At 38.2% G+C, this 23,277-nt stretch overlaps 1 protein-coding gene across 1 annotated transcript in view; it reads right to left on the bottom strand.

Annotated features, from left to right (window-relative positions):
- The window catches only part of LOC136878928 (very long-chain specific acyl-CoA dehydrogenase, mitochondrial), a 147,710-nt gene that overhangs the window by 58,586 nt on the left and 65,847 nt on the right, over positions 1–23,277 (bottom strand). The window contains exons 8-10 of the mRNA XM_067152546.2: positions 9,504–9,672; positions 819–1,006; positions 530–742 (exon numbers count right to left, since the gene is read on the bottom strand). Coding sequence (XP_067008647.2) covers positions 530–742; positions 819–1,006; positions 9,504–9,672 — 570 coding nt within the window. The remainder of the gene's footprint in view (positions 1–529; positions 743–818; positions 1,007–9,503; positions 9,673–23,277) is intronic.

Raw genomic sequence — 23,277 nt, 5'->3', positions numbered from 1 at the left:
GAACCTATGGAGATAATGAAGTATGACAACTGTTCTAACAGAAAAGAATAGGGCCTACAGATTAATAGAGTTTGGAGACCATAAATCGCTGCCAGACAACAGAAGAATGAAGAGACTGGCACACAATGTACAAATCTTAGAAACATCAACCTAAGAGAGAAAAAGTTGACAGTGACTACCACCGAGTCTTCCTAATGCTATAAAAATTGGGCACCCACCAGACTGTCATGTCATCTCAACAAGAGCTACCTTAGTGTAGTTGATACATTGTCCCATTTAAAATTTATACACAGCCTAACATCCTGGAAGAACATCAAAGTTTGTCAGCTGGTATCAGCTGTAAAAGCCTGCACTAGTATTATGAAATATTGAAAGTTTATTGATTGCACCATATCACCACTGAAGGTCTCAAGACAGCATAGGACATGGAACATTTCTAAAGAGTGGAGGACATTTCATCCTCAACAAATCACAGAACTAAATATGGTATTTATAACTCTATATTCAGACTCTCAATGTCAGTACGTACCTCGCTACACCAGACTTGTGTCATAAGCTGTTCGTGAGCTGCAGAAGGAAGAGAGCGTTCCAGCGTCTTAGAAGCGCGAGACAACACCACAACCATTGTGTATGTATCAATTGCTGCATTCGCTAGACGATTCAACACAAACTGCTCTTCCACGATGTTGCGGCCATATTTGACAAGGGTAGACTCGATGGCAGAACTGAACATGGCGATGCTCTAAAACAGAAACACTCGTAACAGTGCAGAAGTAATAAGACACTGCACATTTGTAAGAAATTAACATCAGGCTTACCTTTGAAGCTAGGCCTGCCGACGATGCCAAGTTGGGGTGCACATGAGGGCCGAGAGAAGGTACGCTACCAAGACCAACAGAACGGAATGCTCTCTTTGTTGCCTCTCCAAAGATGAGGCCGAGATTGGCTGATGGATTCTTGAAAGCTTTCTGCAATTCTCTCAAATGTGCTCCAGCATACTGAATTCCTGTGAAGTTAAGATTATACTGCATTACTCGATTAGCATGATGTATTAAATGAGACTGTGCCTGTATTTTCCGCCGCTCATGCTCATGAAGAAGTGTAAAATAAAAACCTTTATCACAAAAACTCACAAAATTTGATAAAAACCATTTCATTTTCACAGCAAAAAATAAGCAACTCATTAAGAAAATATTTGGGAGAAATATTTTAAAAACTAGTTCTGCCCGTTCCACGACATAATATTGTGGAATTCAAATTGAATAGGGCAATAAGGACAATAACTGGTACAATAAAGTGTACCTCTACTGATTGCCTTCTGATACTAACAAGGAACCCTTCTAAATTGATACTCCATATATCAAGATGTGTCTCTGTGTACAAGTACAGTTTACTCATATATTCCATGCAAAACTTCAGCTATATACAACAAATTGTTTCAGTGCACAGGAGGAAGGACAACTTGACCAAAACAAGTTAAATATGTAAAAGTGTAACACAATTTGTTGTTTTATAACTTTTTGGAATGCAGAGGTAGGCCAAGGAAGAGAAGGAGAATTCATTGTGTGTATTTTGGAATTATTAAATGTGAATCTAGCATATTTTTCTTTCTTCTGTGGTTCAGAACTCAAGCTCAATTTTTGATTTCTTTAATTTGTTTACGAAGCATGACTACAAAATTTCATACACAACTAACAATAATACAAAGCACAGATTTTTCAACCACAACAGTGTAAATTCCAGAGAAGAATATCCGTACAGATTCAGGGGTGTACAAAAAATATGTCACCGATGTAAAATGTCTTAGGTGGGGAAGACCGGACGTTATTTTATGGTAGATATCTAGAACACATTAATGCTGAAAGGCACAAAACGTTTTCGTCTATGGGCGAACATACGAGTGCAATCAGTCATCAATTCACCACAATTGAACAAGTCCTCACCATTTTACGTAAAACAAAGAAAGGTAGCCTTCTAAACATGCTAGAATATATATACTGTAGAAGCCCGCTATATCGAGTATGGCATACAACGAGAGCTCCGTTATACCGACAATGTTTTCCTGTCCCTTTAAAATTCCTATATTAAACTGTATATTATCCTTCGGTTATAGTGAGAGCCCTATCACTGACGCATCCGTTATTACGAGCGATTAAGCGCGCGCGATTGTTTCCGTTATTGATATTTATGCACCCCAACGATTATGCTGCATGCAATCGATTATCTTCGGTATCGTTTCCTCACTATGTCCACTAGCAGTTCTCTCATCGACCTTCAAAGGCAATGTCGGAGTCGATTGGTAATACCCGTCGACTGCTGTTCTGTAAATAAAATTCTAATTGAAAGAGAACATATTTTCGTAATAAATGTGTAAATAACATCTCCGATAACAGTTCTTAATTTATTTATAAATTTATTTATTTATTTATTTATTATTTATTTATTTATAAATTGTAATTTATTTAATTTATTTATTTGTAATTTATAAATTGTAAATTGTAATTTATAAATTGTAATCTTGGTTCAATACGGACGAATAATGAAATTTATTAACTTAACAGTTCTTAACTCGTTAAAAATAAAGGCTAACTAAACGAAAGCTTAATTTTAATGATAAAGCAATTAAGTAAAAACGGGATACACCTCGAGATATGGCACAGTGCATAATTGATTTCTGAGGTTAGTTTATATTTTCTCGCATCTGGTTAAATTACGGAAAGGTTATCATGTAAATTTATAGCAAGAAGGTTATAATTTCTCTACTGGCGCTTGAAGTATGTGTTCATCATATGTATAGTATGGTTAAGTTAGGATAGGCGACGCTGTTTGAATAAGGAAACTGAAACGTTTGCCACAAAACGCGATTGATCATCATTGGTACGGTCTACTTTTCTCATTATGTGCATTTGCAAGCTCTCTCGTCAACATTCGAAGGCGATGTTGGAGTCGATTAGTAATGCGCAACGACTACTGTTCTCTAAAGAAAATTTGAAATGAAAGAGGATAACATGTTTTCGTAATAAATGCGTAAATAACGTGGCCGACAACAGTTGTTAAGTTGTTAAAAATAATGGCTGAAGTAAACGATCTCTTAATTTTAATGTTATATACTGAAATTGATTATGAATATGATACACCTCAAGATATGGCAGAGTACGTCTACATCACTGATTTCAGGGGATAGTTCATATTTTCTCGCGTCTAGTTAAATTTCAGAAAGCTATTCACATGTTAATTTTTAGTGAGGATAACTCATTTTTCTAAATGCGTTTCATATATGTTTTCATGACACATATACGGTTGGGTTAGGTGACGCCATTTGAAAAAGGAAACTCTGGAGTGATACTGTATTTCTCCGAATCCAAGAAAACATTTTTTCCTCAGAATCTCATGCGAAAAATCAAGGGTTATCTTGCATTCGCGGCCTGACAGTAATGAATACCACTGGCAACTACCGCGGTAATCATGCTCTTCTTTTAACCTCCGCCTACTTATTATAGAACGCTAGCTGTACGATGCCTGTGTGTAACGTCACTGAATCTCGGGATATAGTGAAGACAGAACGACATTCTATTAACCTCTACAAAAATATTTCTCAAGTCTGTAGAATGGCATCAAAACATGCCAGGCTTCGAATTCTTAGAGAGGCAACGGCTACTCAGCGGCAGAGTTTTAACGTGTCTACTGTACCTGACTCTTAGTAAAATTAAGTTTTATAGACAGCAGATAGCAGGAATATTTTTGTGATGGATAGTCGTAAATACATGGAACAGGAATTGCCAGCAAATTTTCAATGGGTCCTCGTCGATATTATGTTGCCAATTTTAAGTTACATGTTATTAAACACTCGGAAATGTAGAATAATTGCGCAGCCGCAAGAAAATATGGCATAGGCCTAAGCCAATATTTGGCATCGGCGTGAAGATAAAGCTAAGAAAATGTGTACTGAACAAACAATTCATTCAGTGGTCCGCAACAAGGATGCTTTAAAGAAGTCGAAAATGAAATTGTAGGTATGTGCACAAAAAACGCAAGAGTCGAATGGCCATACCGTGGCACAGTAAACTCGTTCATTGACCTTCAACGTCCGCGATTAGACCTATACATCGCTAGCCGCTGAAGTCAGCCGAACCTGGCAAGCGAGACATGCGTGTAGCTTTGTTGCCAGATCTTAAGGAGAAAAGTGAGAGCCTCTCTGTTGGTGAGGTGAAGTTTATGATAGACTCAGTAATGCTCCTTTTGACTACAAAGGCCGTTCCTAGAATCTGTATGTTAAGAGTTGTTTCTTATTGCAGGTTTTCTTTATAGATTCTGAAACCATCTGACTCTTAATGAATTTTCGTGCAGAAATCTCGTCTCTTGCACCACTAATATGCAGATATCCCGTTCCTTTATAATACTGGTAAGTTGTTTTAATTTCCCGGCCTGTAGAAGAGTGTTAATGTTCACTGTTCCCAAAAGGTGTTTTCTTTTCTTGGGTCGAATCTTCTGCATTGAAGCTCTGGGAAGCTCCGACTCTTCCCTACATGATGTTCCAGGCTCTCCAGAATTCAATGGCCTGGTTGCACTGCTCTTAGCAGTGGGGGATTTCCATTTCTGGGTACCCCCTGGAGTAGTTCTTCCTGAAGACGTTTCCATCATGCCTTCAGTTGAAGTTAGTTGGGAGGACAGGGACAGCCTGCTCCTCAGAGTTAAAACTGAGGTTGGAAGCCTCAGAGTTTGTTCTGGACCGCCCCTTACATGGGGAACAGATGCCTTTGCAGCCGCCCCTCACCTGGGAAACAGACGCTGCTGTTAGATAGTGTACTCATACTATTCCCCGAGTACCGTGCTGCCTCTTCCGCAATCTCCACCGTTCCGAACTCCATCTTCTCCGCTGTAGATTCCCTTGAGGTCTCCCCTCGTAACCCTGAGCTGGGACCCTTACCAGATGTTACACACCGGGTCAGTGTGCTCTGGGACTCTCATAGGCAGGGGCGCCAATCCCTGGGCAGGGCTGCCTCCGAGGAGGGTCCCTACCTGCTACCTTCTATTGTAATTTGGTCACCGGTATACGGTTCGTAGTCAGTTTCTGGAAATCTTGTACAGCGTAAATTAGGCCTAAATATTTTAAAGGTTGTGTTGCACTCGAGAATATGGTTTCGAATGCAAGTATCGATTCTCAAAAGTTCTCAAATGCATTAAATTATATTCAATTCTGTCCGTCACTAATCGCAATCAAATTGGAAAAAGAAAATATATCATAAAAACTTCAGATATTACGGTTATTCGTGACCTTGCGCTCAGCTGGAAAACGTGCTCGCTACACAAGGCAGTACAAGTGGGAAATGATACACACTTTTTAAATGTAACGTGCGCAAATAAAACAGCTACTGTTTTTCAGGCATTTTCACACAAAAACCGTAAAATTCCCAGTCTCATATCGGACCAAAACTGTAATAGGCAATTCAAGACCTCCCTTGGCTTTATGTATTTAGGGTGCAACATCTGTTCTGATCTCAATAACAATCTTATACGATAATATTCAAATACTAGATTTATGTTAAGGAGTAGTAGTTTCGATTCCTGCAAACACAGTGCCCTGAGGGAAGTGCCGAAAACCTGTTCGGCAGTGCAATCGAGAAAAGCAAAAATATAAACATCTAACCCTGAACATACATTTTACAAGTACGAAAATTTGACAAAACTCATTCCATCTTCAAGCAGAACTGTCGAAATGTGCTCTGTCTCCTTCCAATTGTTGTAGTCATTCTCTGCTTTATAATTTCTGAGGATTCTCTAAACATTACCACCCGAATGTGATGCTAAGATATTCCCTTATGCAAGTTCACCACCGATAGCTTTTCCAGTACAGTACTTGCTTTAATTATAGCAATGACGGGGCATTAACGCCATAATCCATAAGTATGCCATAGCTGTCCTTTCGCGAAATACAGTTTCTTAAAAAATGCTTGATCGAGGATTTAGCGTTGATGGGACTGAAATTTCTGGACAGTTGATCTGTGAAATAGTTTCTTCGAGTAATAGATAATGCAGGAAAACGTAGTTTCCGGGAACGGATAATCAAGGTTCCACTATACTATTTTACGATGGTTTTTAATTAATAATATACAGTAATTCTTTGCAAAAATTTCTTCACCTAAGCAATGAAAAAAGAAGCTGAAGGTGTTCCTAAGGAATAAAACATGTACTACTAGTCAGTTTATTTTAAGCAAATATATAGTATCAAAAAGGTGGAAATTCTCAATTTTATTGTATTCTCCTGATAAACTTTGATACAGACTATGAAGTATTTGCAATATTCCATCTCAACCAGGAGAACAACAACTCGTGAGTGGAGAAATTAATATGAAATTTCTTCCACCAAATGTAACCCCACTGCTGCAGCCTATGGACTAGGGAGTCCTTGAAAACATCAAGAGACTTTACCAAACAGAACTGATTGGAAAATAATTGAACAGGAAGGGGAAAAAGTATGGTTGATTTGTTGAAATCAATCAACATCAAAGACATTATTTACATGGTTGCTGATGCTTAGGATTGCATCACAAAAAACTCTTTGTACTATTTGTACTACAAACAAAATTGCAAGCAATGATTTGGTGCAAGTGGCTGCAGACACGACCTTCTGCAAATGTGAGAACAATAAGCGAGTGCTCAAATGTTGATAAGGAAGACATCAGGGAGTGGCTGAAAGACAAAAATGATGGTGGCTACGGTGCTATGATGGAAGAAGACGAAGGAGAAATTATAGCAGCATGCACATCTACAGCAGACAGTGAGAAAGAAGATGACATGGACAAAGACGAGGACGGAGTGATCACACCACAACAGCAGACGACACAATGCAGATTCTGACAAACATCATGGCATACTAGGAGCGTCATCAGCCCGACACTACTCCAGCTGAACTATTAATTATTAGGCGTTTGTGTGACCGTGCTTCATTCAAACACCACACGAATTTGGAACAGAAGACAGTGGACCAATTCTTTGTAAAGAAATGATGTGATTTTGTGATTAAAGATTTTATAATGTCTTGTGAACAATACTATGTACATAATTTTGTAACAACACATATCACTATAAACAGTAAGTCTGCTTATTTAAGGATTTTGTTCTGCTTATTACCTATATAACCTAGATTTTTTTATTGTCTGGATTGCCTTTGGTCCCAGTTAGTCCGGATAAACAAGGTTTTACTGTACTTGCATTGAATTGTTGGAGTAGCCTTCTCCTTTTATGTTTGTCCTGTGTTCCTAGTCTTTTACTTCATGTACCATATTTACGCGAATAATCCCCGCAAATTTAAAAAAAAAAAATTAAGGCACAAAATTGGGATGCAGGTTTTATTTGCGTCAATGTTGGCAATTTTTTTTCTTTCAAAATGAGCCTTCCTAAAGTTAGGGTGCTGGGATTTTCCAGTGGCGGGGATTATTTGCGTAAATACGGAATTTATCTTTCTGTGTCCACCTCTGTGATGTAATGGTTAGTGTGATTAACTGCCACCCCTAGAAGCCCGAGTTCGATTCCCGGCTCTGCCATTAAATTTTAAAAGTGGTACGAAGACTGGAACAGGGTCCATTCAAGCCTTAGGAGGTCAACTGAGTAGAGGGGGCTCGATTTCCACCTCAACCATCCTCAAAATGGTTTTCGGTGGTTTCCCCACTTCTCCAAGCAAATGCCAGGATGGTACCTAAGTTAAGGCCACATCTGCTTTCTTTCCTATTCTTCGCCTATCCCTTCCAATCTTCTCATCGCCCAGAAGGCCCCTGTTTAGCATAGCAGGTGACGTTGCCTGGGCAAAGTACTGATCCTCCTCAATTGTATCCCCAACCATATGTCTCGCACTCCAGGACACTGCCCTGGAGGCGGTAGAGGTGGGATCGCTCGCTAAGTCCGGGGAAAAACCAACCCTGCAGGGTAAAAGGATTTTTTTTTAAATCATTCCTGTGTTTCTTCAGCTTTCGTCTTATCCCCCACTTCCTACAGCAAGACTGAAGATCTGTCAAGATGGCACCTCAACAAATGTTGAAGCCCACCCTCTTGATGAAGCCAGGAGTCAGAAACAAGCTTGTTGATAAGGAGCTTGTTTCAGAGAAAGATGTAAAACTATGATTGAAGATGACAGAGACTATCTATTCTAAGATGTGGATATTGTCCTTGGTTTTCATGTGTGTCCTTGTCTCCTTTTCTGCTGCTCCCCCTTCCAAGATTGACCTGTCATAATGTCTAATACGGCATTTGTGTCTGTCATCTTCATAGTTCATGTACTAGTAAGTAAATGCTCAAGTAGGAAACCTAACAGGAGTAAAAACAATGTATATACGTATAAGAAAATGATGGATAGCAGTGACTTACAATGTAAGCATGCGTGGATAGACCATACATAAAAGAAACACATGGATCAGGCTTTGTCAGCAGAGGATAAAATCAGACACGAGTATTAGTACGTTAAAATAACACGGACTATGAAACCTTGATGATTCTGTGTGGACAATGCATCTCACACTTCCAGTTAATTACTGCATATTATACAACAAATTGGAGGAAGTTGATGATCTCAAACTACAGCTCTTTTTTTTTTTTTTTTTTTTTTTTGCTAGGGGCTTTACGTCGCACCGACACAGATAGGTCTTATGGCGACGATGGGATAGGAAAGGCCTAGGAGTTGGAAGGAAGCGGCCGTGGCCTTAATTAAGGTACAGCCCCAGCATTTGCCTGGTGTGAAAATGGGAAACCACGGAAAACCATTTTCAGGGCTGCCGATAGTGGGATTCGAACCTACTATCTCCCGGATGCAAGCTCACAGCCGCGCGCCTCTACGCGCACGGCCAACTCGCCCGGTAAACTACAGCTTCTCTGAAATCCTGATTTCTTACAATAAAATCTTGTCAACTGTTGTCTGAATTGCACAACAGTCCACAATATCCTACTTGACTGAATGCTACAACTGTAACTGAAAACACAATGCAAGGTGGAAGTGTTCTCAAACAAACTTCCAAGATATATTAGGATAAAATAAGAAGAACTTGTTAATCAATGAATTCTGAAACCAGGAAATAGTTCACAAAGCCTTCTTGTGTGGGAGTGAAACATGGACCCTGGGAAGAAAAGGAAAGGTTCAGCTGGAGAAGCAGCTGAGATGTGACTTTGGAAAAATTTAAACCAAACAAACTGGACAGAAAAAAAAGTAACACCACAGTGATGAGAGAAGTAAATGAATAGTGAAGTTCATCAGTAAAATAGAGTAAAGGTGAAAACGTTTGAAACCTTATGAGACAAAAGTTTCATTTGCAATATCATGGAAGGGATGATTCTTGGATAAAAAAAAGGAATGATGTTAATAAACTGCAGCCCCTATGAAGAAATAAAAATGCTCACAATTGACAGAGAAAGTTGGTTGCAGCAAAAAGGCATAGCCTTTAGTAAATGATTATTATTATTATTATTATTATTATTATTATTATTATTATTAGGACAAAAGTCCCAAAATGACTTACCAGTCAATGCTACAAAGAGGCGCAAAATGTCATTGGTTCCTTCAAAGATCCTGAATATTCTGAGATCCCTCATGACTCTCTCAAGCCCACAGTCCTTCATGAAGCCCATGCCTCCGAGGATTTGAATGGCCTCGTCTGTGCAGACCCAGGCTGCCTCAGAGGCAAACACCTGTGGGTGAAAACATGAACAGTTACTAAAGCATGTAATGTGGTATCGTTTTGAACAGTTATCCCAAGCTATGTTTTTACCATCACTTCAAGGAAAAAAGAAAATTATGGCAAAATTTTGTAACTAGGAGTTTAATTTGCATCCCGTGTAAAAACATATATTAAACTAGCACAACAACTTGACTAGTGATTTCAATGAGACATAACGTACACATTGTTAGAGTACACCAAACTCTCCGCTATGGACACAGGCTTCAGTGAGGGTTGTACAAAGCAATGTCTGATTCAAACTGGATAAAGGACTGTGTGACTTTAGCTGACATTTTTGAAAATAATTTAAATTAGGAGCTCCAATGAAAAAATATTTTAATTCATAAAACGGTAGGCATACTTAACAGCTTCAAGACGAAGCTCTCATGGAAATCTCAGTCATCAAAAGAATAAAAAAAAGAACTACTTTCACTTTCAGCATTGATAGTAATTATGTTATTGGTTTTACATCCCACTAACCGAGGTACACGAAAAGACCCTCCCCGAAGATTAAGATGATTCATGACCAAGTTGAGAAAAGTATTCGGGAGTACCCTGGGCAATGTCAGAAATTCACACAAAATAACCTGATGGCTGATCCTTTCTTAAAAGAAACATCCACATCCCAGCCCTTTTCAAGGCCACAGTTAATAATCATCTCTATTAACATAGAAGACATCACACCAGCCAAAGAAGAACTGCTACAGCCAGCACCAGTGTCATATATTGTGCATACAGGAGACCCACAAAAGTTGCAACATGCACAGACCAAAACAGTATTTAAATATTTCATTATTAAGGTCCACCTTTTCAATACAAACTGTACCATGTTTTACATACACATGGTAAATATACAGCACTATCTTTGTTCATCCAAACATCCAGATTCAATCAATCAATCAATCAATCAATCAATCAATCAATCAATCAATCAATCACTACTGATCTGCATTTAGGGAAGTCCCCCAGGTGGCAGATTCCCTATCTGTTGTTCTATCCACGGCATCTACAGACGGAAATGACATTGAAATCCTCACTGTGGAGACAGCTAACTGCACCATTTCATCCCTCTATAAACCAACTGGAATTTAATTCAGTGTTGACATACCATCCAATTTTCAAAATAACCATGAGCAGATTGTGAATGGCAATTTCAACAGCCATAGTAGTGTTTGGGGCTATGATCATGAAGATAAGAATGGAACAGAAGTACAAGAATGGGCTGAAATGAATCACCTGACCCTAATTCATGATGAAAAGCTACCCTGCATCATTTAACAGCGCCAGGTGGAGGGGATGTTACAATCCCGACCTCGTATTCAGTAGCAGCAGTATTAGCCGATAATGCGTAAAATCTGTCTGTTCCCAATTCACAGCATACACCATAAGTCTGCCAAATATTTACAGCTGTGAGACCTCAGAAGGTTTAATTTCAGAAAAGTAGACTGGTCCAGATTTGCAGAATTGCTGGACACTGAAGTGCCTTCCATAGAACCAGCACCAGAATTCTAAGACAATTTTATCAGGGTTGTAAAGAGATGCTCAACAATGTCTATTCTGTGCAGATGCCGAACAGCTTATACCTCCATCCTAACATCAGATCAAACCACCCTACTCGCAGGATACAACAACTTACTTGAAGAAAATCCTTTCATGAAGCAACAGTCGATGCAGGAAACAAACTCATTTTTTCAATGAGAGAGACAAAACGAGGCCAATGGATTAAAACTATAGAAAACTTGGATCTGTAAAGAGATGGTCACAAAGCCTGGAGACTTCTGAGATGCCTGAATAGTGATCCAATTAAGACAACTGTACATCATAATATCACTGCCAGTCAAATAGCACATCACTTACAGCTGAACAGGAAGAAAAATCACAAATTAAAAAAGCTAAAATTGCAAAGACAAGAACAAGAAGAGAATAATGACCTAATATCATCATTCAGTACAGAAGAAATGGAGCAGGCTATCAAACAGCAAAACTGGAAAATCAACTGGCTCGGATGACATAAGAACCGAGCAAATTAAGCACTTCGGTCTTACAACAAACAAATGCATTCTCCAATTCTTCAATAACTGCATGAACAGATGTCAAATCCTAAAGGTAGGGCGGAGGAGTCGAGTTATTGCTTTGCTGAAACCTGGCAAAAAAGGGAATAATCCAAAGGATTTTAGACTAGTTGCTCTACTGTGTCACCTTTATAAGTTGCTGGAAAGATTGATTTTAAACCGCCTAACACCTGTAATTGACTCATTGCTTATACTGCAGGAAGCTGAATTTTGCTCTGATAAAAGCTGTTGAATCTTACGCAGTATACAGAAGTTGGTTTTGAGGTTCCCAAGGTTAACAGGAGTCGATCTATCAGCAGCATGTGACACTGTCAACCACCAGCTTCTACTCGTAAAGGTCTATAACCTGACCAAGAATTTTAGCCTAACCAGGCTCATTGCCACTCTTTTACAAAACTGCACGTTTATTGTCGAATTCCAAGAACAGCGTTCTCGATGGATACTACGGAAGAATGGCCTTCCCCCAGGAAGAGTACTGGCTCGTACCATTATATATACAAATGACCAACTTACAGCTCCTAATAGCAGGAGTTTCTTGTATGCTGATAACCTTGCTCTAGCCACCCAGAACAAAGATTTTGAATCAGTGGAGAATACCCTTATAATGCCGTTGAAGGTCTCTCCATATACTACAGTATAAACCACCTTAAACCAAACCCCTCAAAGATGCAAGTAGGCGCTTTTCACTTGAGAAACAGGGAAACCACTTGCAAGTTGAAGATGGTATGGTCAGAAGTCGAAATGGAACGCTGCAACACTACAAAATATCTAGAAGCGACACCCGACAGATCTCATACTTTTAAGAAGCACGCAAGTCAAAGGTGTCCAATAGGAACAATCTCCTCAAGAAATTGGTTGGATTACAGTGGGGAGTCATCGTGATACCATCTAAACTTCTGCAATGGTGCTATGTTATTCTGCAGTAGAGTATGTCTGTCCTGTTTGGTATAGTTCCATGCATGCCAAACAGGTGGATGTAGCTCTTTATGAAACTTGTAAAATTATAACAGGCTTCCTGAAATCCACTCCTGTTGAATGGCTTTACCACCTTGCAGAAATAGCACCACCTTCTTTTCAAAAAGAAATAGCTGCCAATAAGGAAAGAAAGAAAAAAATTGGAGCAGGAAAGAACCCATCTTATCCATGGATACAAACCACATCCGCAACGACTGAAATCAAGGAAGAGCTTCCTTAGAACATCAAAGGAACTTACAACCACTGCCGAAAAAGCTAGGTTGCAACTATGAAAGACTAATACCTACTTTCCCACTGGCTACAAAAGAATTTTGGAAACTTTGCCTGCTGGCCTTGACTAGGAATGGCTGACTCGGAAGTCCCTGAATAGACTGAGATCTGGAGTGGGCAGATCAAAGGTTAATTTTAGCCAGATGGGGATACTCTGATAAGAATGATATTTAGTGTGAATGTGCGGAAGTCCAGACTGAACAACATTACTCCACAGTAAATGCACTGGAAGTAGCCAAGTTCTGGTCACAAATAATATAATATTTGAACTGTACCTTATATGCATATGTTTCTGAAATAAATAAATAAATAATAAATAAATAAATAAATAAATAAATAAATAAATAAATAAATAAATAAATAAATAAATAAATAAATAAATAAATAAATAAATAAATAAATCAATATCACTAACTGTATTTTTATGGTTTTTGGGGATGCCAAGGAGCCAGAATTTTGTCCCATAGGAGTACTTTTCTGTGCCAATAAATCCAGTGACACAAGACTGACATATTTGAGCACATAATGTCAAATACCACCAGACTGTGCCAGGATCAAACCTGCCAAGTTCAGGCTCAGAGGGCCAGTGCTCTACCACCTGAGCTTCTCAGTTCATCCCAAATATAGAAACTGTACCACAAAAATATCAGCTAGATATAAGTAATGTTAATACATTATTAAAACATTATTAAAACCTCCTTAGCTTAAATCTACAAGACCTGAACAGTATCCAACGTTTTGCAAATTTTCAGTACAAATTGTGACTATCCAAGGCCGCACTAGATAGACAGGCCACAAGGCTCGGACCGTGACGTCACGCTAGTGGCTGGCATTCATCATGGCAGTGTAGGGCCCGCTCTCACTTTCACCATGATATTGTTCATTTATTCAACCTTAACGATAAAATTGAACACTCCTTCAATTGTGGCTTTACTTAGGCTTGTATACTACACGAGTTTTATGCGGGGAGAAAACTGGAAGGGCAGTACATGTACATTTCTTTACGTAAAATTATGATGACATCTGTCACTTGTAACTCAACACGGTATCTTTAAAAGATTAGAACGCATAATACATATACAAAAAGTTTTAATGTTACTAGGAAAATGCATGATGGCAATTCACAACAAAAGTCTGAAACCTTTCTTAGAAATTAAGCTGCAACTTAAAACTTACCTAAGAATTCCTAAGGTTTCAGTTTGTACATTTTTATTTTCCTGAGGATTTCTTCTTCTCAGCGATGAGTTTATCTACGGTAACTTTTCTATTGTTATTCAATAATATATTACAAAAGATGTGTATACATCTGTCAACGAAATGTTTAAAACTATTTATTTAATCACAGCATGTTTAAACATTTTCGTTTTCCAGAACATTGTTGACAAGCGAAGTCAGAATTTTTCTCTGAGAATCCTCATGTAAAAACATTAGTATACAGGTTTACATTTTGTAGCTCTAAAAGAGTCTGGTACGGCACCTTTTTATACAGGGCAGGAGCAAGCCAAGGCCGCACTAGATAGACTCAGACATTTTTTTGTCTGACTTAGAGTTGTCAAAGTCAGGATAAGTTGTCAGCTTGATTAAGCCAGTTATTTATTAAGATTTTAAATAAATGACCAGTATCAAACAATTGTGTGTGTGTGTGTGTGTGTGTGTGTGTTTCGTCAAATGGATTTTGAAAAGTGGTTTGTAAATTGCTTTTGCACAGCTTTTCAAACATTTTCCTGTTATTATTAGAAATTATGCATGCTACCTTATAAGCTATAGGACTATCTGTTAATACTTTAAAGACTTGCAAAGTTAGTTCTTCTAAGAAATGTCATATTAGGTTCTTACATGGAAACAAATCAACAACGTCTTTCTTTTTTTAAAGACTGGATGACAACATAAAAGTTTGTGCAGTTGTAGCTAATGTAGTGTTATTTTCTCCGCTTTTACTACTAAAAGCAACTCCCTCTACCTTTCCTCCTAGCGGGCGATCTGGCCGTGCGGCTGTGAACGTGCATCGGGAGATAGTGGGTTCGAATCCCACTGTTGGCAGCCCTGAAGAAGGTTTTCCGTAGTTTCCCCATTTTCACACCAGGCAAATGCTGGGGCTGTACCTTAATTAAGGCCACGGCCGCTTCCCTCCAGCTGTTATGCCTCTCCTATCCCATCGTCGCCATAAGACCTATCTGTGTCGGTGCGACGTAAAGCCACTAGCAAAAACAAAAATAAAACCTTTCCTCCTTTATAGTTCAGCTCACGTTTTATGTAGACTCCATTCAACAAGTTACAAAATATGTCATGCTCCTTTAACAATTTTAGTTTCTTTTTTCAAGTAATTCCAATGTGAATCATCAATACCCGAATTTCCCTTGCCTAGTTTTGCAGTAAAAGACTGTGAATAACCAAGTGGGGCATTGTAAGAAACGTTGACTGTCTTATCTTCTTTTACGCCCCAGGAAATGCGAAAAATATTGAAGTGAACCATGTTATTAGAATACAGGAGTAAGATACTTTCTTTGCAAAGGCTATATTTAACTGTTCCTTAAAAAAATATATAATTTATCAGTAATGATACACTCATTAACTTCATTTTCAATTTCATCGATTATTTTGTGTACAGATTCTATTTTATCGTGGACAGTCACTTTTGAGTTACGAGCAGGTCTAAACAGGAAGTTATAAATACTTTTCTAATTTGACCATTTTAATATCTTGCCCCCATCACCTAATGCACGTATATCAGGGTTATAACTCATGAAAATATCATGTTTAATGGATTTAAAATCAAGAGCCTCGTTTAATGTTAAGGAAGTACCAATTTTCGGAATATTTTCCTCAGTCACATACATTTTGAAAATACAGACTTTGGCTGTTAAAGTTGACGGAAACTTTGTCCAAATCTAATTTGCGTTTAATACTGAAATTACCCTGAACGTCGTCGAAGTCCTTGATCCTGTCATATTCTTCCTCAGCTTTCTTTCTTTCCTTCCTCTTCCCGTTTTTCAAATTCTTCTTGTCTTTGAATAGGATTTTTGCTCGTTGTTGGAAGATTTTTTATACAGATAGGCAGGCACATTTTAAAACTTAGGAATAGCATCGTTTGAGAGTTTTAAATGGTTAGGTTTTACAGTTAAAAGAGACTCATCAGGTCTTTTAACGGAATCGTCCCTAATTACGAAACTTCGTCGAAGTGTTTTATGCACACAACTGAGCTTGCTTGCTGAAGGGATGAATTCGGTTCGATGGATAGCTATGATCCACTTTTGTTTCCGAAACACGCCAGTAGGAAATTTAAACACTGAAATATTAGGCTGTTTTGAACTGTAGTTTATTCTACAACCAGGTATACAACACGACGTGGCCATAATTCACAATGTTCACACACGTTTAAATCATTCAACACCATCGATAGCCTCACTGCTGCGAAGTTCAGATCAGCTTATAAGTCACTGGCGAGAAGTGAAGCGGCTGGCGACTAGTGTGACGTAGCGCCCGAAGTGGAGGGGGAGCCTTATGGCCTGTATATCTAGTTGGCCTTGGACTATCTCAGGTAGCATATGTGTATATATTATGAGAATTTTTTTTCACTGATGTTAACAAAGCTAAGACTAACAGCCAAATTATCCAGTAAGATTTTGCCTGCCAAGCTTAGACTTCACCACATTTCAAAGCCTTCTATTCATACCCTATGGAAGCCCAAATTAGAAGGACAAAAGTGAGGAGCCTTCACCTTCCTCTGAATGCCAGATCCCTACGGAAAAATGAGAAAACTTTAGCACATTCCTACAACTTATTTACTTATAGCAGGAATTCACTGCATGGCTCTAGTTTTAGAAGAAGGATTTGCTTGCCTTTTACATACAATGGAACTTGTGGAGGACCGTGGTAATAATACGAAAGTAATGTTTTATTTTAATTAATTTCTATTATTAATACATTAATGATCTTTAGGGTTACCAGAATTCTGGACCAAAAAAACCAGACACTTTTATTTTTTGTAAATTCAGGGAAATTATTTTCAGGAAACTCATAAAAATGGATTATTACTATCTAGTTAACATGGTAACAATACTGTATATGAAAAGACAACCAATGAATTTAAAACAAATTTCATAACAGCAATAATATATTTTAAAATGGTAGGCCTATTTCTCTTAGGTGTCCAAATTCTTTGCATCAAAGAAAAACCTCTCTCTACAGACTCCACAGGAGCAGAAATACCTGAAGATAGTAAATAAATTCCAAAATTTTCTCAAAATGAATTATGCTTGTAGCACTGCATTCTTTTTTCTTTGAAAGTTCAAACCACAGGCTTACTACCCTTCAGTTTTGTCCCCTCAGCATTTTCTTTCAATTTTTTAAGCACAAGATTCACAACTAATACTTCATCAAATAGTTTGTCAATGTTTATGGCATGAATTTCACTGGAAAGAATTGAATTTATAAACTCAGCTTATTTCACAACACTGCTCCATTCTCTAATTCATAAGATGAACCTATTTTGATCCAAGAAAACTACCCTCCTACAGTTCAAGATATGAAAATTATAAAAGTTCACAACAGTTTCTTCAAAACCCTATTGCCTCTCATTTCACCTTCATGGATCAGTGATGCCAGCTGGCCCCGCGGTGTAGGGGTAGCATGCCTGCCTCTTACCCGGAGGCTCCAGGTTCGATTCCTGGCCAGGTCAGGGATTTTAACCTGCATCTGAGGGCTGGTTCGAGGTCCACTCAGCCTACGTGATTACAATTGAGGAGTTACCTGACGGTGAGATAGCGGCCCCGGTCTAGAGAGCCAAGAATAACGGCCAAGAGGATTCGTCGTGCTGACCATACGACACCTCGTAATCTGTAGGCCTTCGGGCTGAGCAGCGGTTGCTTGGTAGGCCATGGCCCTTCGGGACTGTTGTGCCATGGAGTTTGGTTTGGTTTGGATCAGTGATGCTAACTTCTGTTTAGCTGCCTGAGGAATGAATTTATGTTCCCTCCAGATAATGAGCTACTTTTTTTAGTTCCTGATGCTGTACTTCTTTTTTTCGCTAGTGGTTTTACGTCGCACTGACACAGATAGGTCTTATGGCGACGATGCGATTGGAAAGGCCTAGGAGTTGGAAGGAAGCGGCCGTGGCCTTAATTAAGGTTCAGCCCTAGCACTTGACTGGTGTGAAAATGGGAAGCCACAGAAAACCATCATCAGGGCTGCCAACAGTGGGATTTGAATCCACTATCTCCCGGATGCAAGCTCACAGCCGCGTGCCTCTAACCGCACGGCCAACTCGCCCGGTGATACTGTACTTTAAAGAGACCTCGGTAGCACTAATATCACTTATTTCCACTTCAAGCATAGGATCATTCAAAAGTCGCAAAGAAGCAAGCATGAATAAACTCACTGGAAAAATATTGGGAAGGAAAAAAAAAAAAAAAAATCCTTATTACTCTTGGACACGAATTGCTACTCTCAGAAATGAAGAATGACTTTGAACCATCATAAACTAACAAGATTCTGTGCACTGCAGGCAAGAGGCTAAGAAACCTGGCACTGCTAGGATGGAGAACATTTTTTGTATTCTACACCAGCAAATTCACAGAAGTCCTTCAACTGAGCTACCCTCACAGTGTACATAGAGAATAATTGATAGATTTTCACAACAATAACTTCAACATTGCTCACAATTGTGTGCAGAATGCTGCAGATCAATACCCACCGATTTTATCTGCACAACATGAAACTATTTTGTCCTTGAGATCATTGTTCTGTAAAGTTTTGATAACATGTGATAATATTTCTGGAGTTTTACCAATAACATCATCAAATTTTAACAAGCTGATTTAAAGTCTAATGGGAACAAGAAAGGTCCACCTATTCAATACCATACAATGTTATAAAATAATTTATAACATTTTATTATTCTTAATACCGGTTTCGATGCTGGTGTGTATCATCATTAGCCATAAAATAAGAAAAACATACAATGACAAGATTACAAAAGCAATGCATAAAGTGTACAAAAATCTTACAAAATTAGGCATGACTTAATTAAAAACATGATCGTAAACTTTAACTTACAACCTAAACTGAAAAATATAGCACCAAATGTCTTAAAACTTTGTATACTTCCTCTTGACAAGAGATCTCTAAATCTAGAAGTGTTGAATAATATGCGAGCAGATTAAATTGAGCTTAGGACAAAAACTAATATCTCACTATTTTAAAAGTCCGAGAGCATATTTCCTTATTTCGTAACATTATTTGTATAAAAGATTTTCTTGCTGAACATCCACTGAGTCTTGAAGTAACAGATGCAATTAATAAGAAAACATTTTTTTGGTTAAAAAAGTCTGTCGTTAAAATAACATAACCAGTCAAAAGACGTAAAAACTTCTAGAACTAAAAAGAACATGAAGAAACTTCAAACACTGTTTTGCATTATAAAATACATGTCTTCTCTAACTTAAAGAACGTGGCTGGATTCGGTCTGCTGAGTATTAAATAACTTCTGTTTTTTAAATATTACATGAAGATAAGGCGGACGCCGTGTTTCCAGGGTACTAAACGATGTTCTCGGTTCAAAATGGGACCTGAAGCAGATAAAGAAAAAGAGGAGAATGTTAAGAAAGGCCTTTGAAAAAAAAAAAAAAAAAGTAAAGGTCCTGTCATAAGAATTAATGTGAATATGAGACTCACCTCTGACAGCGTGTATGATGTTTATAATCAAACGTTAAAGAAGACACCGAGAGCTGCAAGACACCGTGACCCATGTACCTGTGTTGGAGGGAAGGGAGGGGAAAGTAGATCAGGGGAGGTACTGAGGGGAGAGAGCAGGATAGGTAGGGAAGGTGGAGAAGGAGGAGCTTAGAACTGATGGCAATGAAGGAAGGAGGGAAGAGGGAGGGGAATTATGCAGGACGATGCGGTAAGAGGGCATGGCGTGAGAACGTTTTCTGTATGCTTTGAAAGACTGATTTGCTATTGGAAGCTTAATTGAGTCTGAAAAACGCTATCAAAAAATCGAACAAGACATTTGGTTTCTCTGAAATATCATTGAGATTTAAACCAGCATTAAAGTATTGATCCAGGTGAATGAAACAGCTCTCATTGATGTCAAGTAAAGTACCTTTATTAAGAACCTGTAAAACTGTGAGATCCTGATCAATGCTAGTAAAATTATGCCAAAAATTTTCATATGCTGCCCCATTGCTGAAAACCTATTGTATCTAACGGCATTAACGTGTTCCGCGTATCTGATTTTAAAGTTACGTCCTGTTTGTCCAAGATAAGAATTGCTGCAATCATGACAGCATAATCTGTACACTCCAGAATTATGAAAAACATTATTTGTATTTAATGAAGTGGATTTATGCCGGATGTCAATAATTCTATTATTAGTTCGGTAAGAAATCTTGGTGTTATGTTTTTTGAAGACGGTGACACTGTGTATTTGATTTGTAAAGGTGAAAGTCGAAAAAGTATTAACTTTGGGTTTCCTTCTCAGAAGGGTGGTATTAGGACGGTACTTAAACTTGTTAATGATTCTCTCAATGAAAACATTCTTGAAACCATTGTTTCTAGCTAACGCCCAAATTAAATTTAATTCAATTCTTTATTCAAATTCTTTTTTTGACATAGGAACTCTATAGGCTCTGTCAACCTGACTATTATAGGTAGCAGTTTTATGGGACAGTGTCACCAAAGTCTTCAAAGAACAAAACACCAAGATTTCTTACTGAACTAATAATAGAATTATTGACATCCTGCATAACTCCACTTCATTAAATAGAAATAATGTTTTTCATAGTTCCGGAGTGTACAGATTATGCTGTCATGATTGCAGCAATTCTTATCTTGGACAAACAGGACGTAACTTTAAAATCAGATACGTGCATTAGACACAATAGGTTTTCGGCAATGGAGCAGCATATGAAAGATTTTCGGCATAATTTTACTAGCACTGATCAGGATCTCACAGTTTTACAGGTTCTTAATAAAGGTACTTTACTTGACATCACTGAGAGCTGTTTCATTCACCTGGATCAATACTTCAATGCTGGTTTACATCTCAATGATATTTTGGAGAAACCAAAAGTATTGTTTGATTTTTTGATAGCATTTTTCAGACTCAATTAAGCTTCCAATAGCAAATCAGTCTTTCAAAGCATACAGAAAACGTTCTCACACAACGCCCTCTCACCGCAACGCCCTGCATAATTCCCCACCCACTTCCCTCCTTCATTGCTATCAGCTCTAAGCCACTCCTTCTCCTTCCATCTTCTCCTACTTATCCTCCTATCTCCCCTCAGTACCTCCCCTGATCTACTTTCCCCTCCCTTCCCCTCCAACACAGGTACATTGGTCACGGTGTCTTGCGGCTCTCAGTGTCTTCTCTAACATTTTATTATAAAACAACATACATGCTGCCAGAGGTGAGTCTCGTATTCATGTTAATTCTTAAGACTGGACCTTATCTTTTATTATCTTTTTTTCAAAGGCCTTTCTTAACATTCTCCTCTTTTTCTTTATCTGCTTCAGGTCCCATTTTGAACCGAGAATATCGTTTAGTACCCTGGAAACACAGCGTCTGCCTTATTTTCATGTAATATTTAAAAAAGGAAATATTTCTGTGCCTATTGACCACTAAAAGGCCTTCGATTGTATTCTGTGGCCGAAGTTGTGGTGTTCTAGAGGAAATGGGAATTCCGTCTCATCTCATTTCACTTACAAAAGGCTTACACGATAACAACTTGGCCGAAGTCAGAATTGATAGTGATCTATCATCAAGTTTGCAAAGTCTCCAAAGGTGTCAGACAAGGATGAATCTTATCACCGTGATTGTTTAACATCTATGGTGAATATATCATGAGGCATGCACTCGACAGTTGGGAAAGAGGATTTTCGATTGGTGAGAAGAGAATTAATAACCTCCGTTTTGCACACGACACCACACTTTTAGCCAGCAGTGTACAGGAGCTTGTCGAGATAACGGATCGTGTACAACAGGAAAGTCACTAACTTGGCATGGAAGTTAATTGGAACAAGACAAAACTAATGATTGTCAACAAAGGTGCAGAGATTCAGCTGCCACAGCACCTTAACAATCTCCAAAGAGTCTGTCAGTTTCCTTATCTTGGTTCAATAATCGATGATAAAAGTAGCTGCGAAAAATAAATCAAACGTCGCATCATTCTAGGACTACAGCTATGGTAAAATTAAAGAAGATCTGGCAAGATAGAGCAATATCTATGAATAAGAAGAAAAGATTAGTCCATTCGCTTGTGTTCACGATCTTCCTGTATGGATGCGAAACTTGGACCACAAAAGCTAAAAACGGGAACCAAATCAACGACTTTGAAATGTGGTGTTGGAGAAGGATGTTGCGAATACTGTGGACAGCCAGGCGAACAAATGATTGTCATCCGGGAAATTGGAATACAAGAAAGTTTATGCCAATTTGTGTACCAGAGAATCTTACAATTCTTTGGTCACATTATGAGAAGAGAGGATGACAACCTGGAAAAATAAATTGTCCAAGGAAAAGTTTCTGGCATAAGGACACGAGGACGGGTTGCAAAAAGATGGGTTGATCAAGTAAGAAAGATCATGGACTTACCATGGAGAGTTACTGCCCGGAAAACACAAGTACGTACAGAATGGTATAAGTTTATATAAGAAACAAAAAAGTCCTTGGGTCACGATACTCAGTCGTGAGTGGAACGACTGGAGAGAGAGAGAATACTCAACAGACTGAATCCAGCCACGTCCTTTAAGTTACAGAAAACATGTATTTTATTATGCAAAACACTGTTTGAAGTTTCTTCATGTTCTTTTTAGTTCTAGAAGTTTTTACATCTTATGACTGGTTACGTTATTTTAATGACAGACTTTTTTAACCAATAGTAAAATGGTTTCCTATTAATTGCACCTGTTACTTCAAGACTCAGTGGATGTTCAGCAAGAAAATCTTTTATACAAATAATGTTACAAAATAAGGAAATATGCTCTCGGACTTTTAAAATAGTGAGATATTAGTTTTTGTCCTCAGCTCAATTTAATCTGCTCACAAATTATTCAACACTTTTAGATTTAGGGGACTCTTGTCAAGAGGAAGTACTGTATATACAAAGTTTTAAGACATTTGGTGCTATATTTTTAGGTTTAGATTATAAGTTAATGTTTACAATTATTTTTTTTAAGTTATGCCTAATTTTGTAAGTTTTTTGTACACTTTATGCATTGTTTTTGTAACCTTGTCATTGTATGTTTTTCTGATTTTATGG

Source organism: Anabrus simplex, chromosome 8 (genome assembly GCF_040414725.1).
Source record: "Anabrus simplex isolate iqAnaSimp1 chromosome 8, ASM4041472v1, whole genome shotgun sequence".
Taxonomy (NCBI): domain Eukaryota; kingdom Metazoa; phylum Arthropoda; class Insecta; order Orthoptera; family Tettigoniidae; genus Anabrus; species Anabrus simplex.
This window is presented reverse-complemented; position numbering and strand designations above follow the sequence as displayed.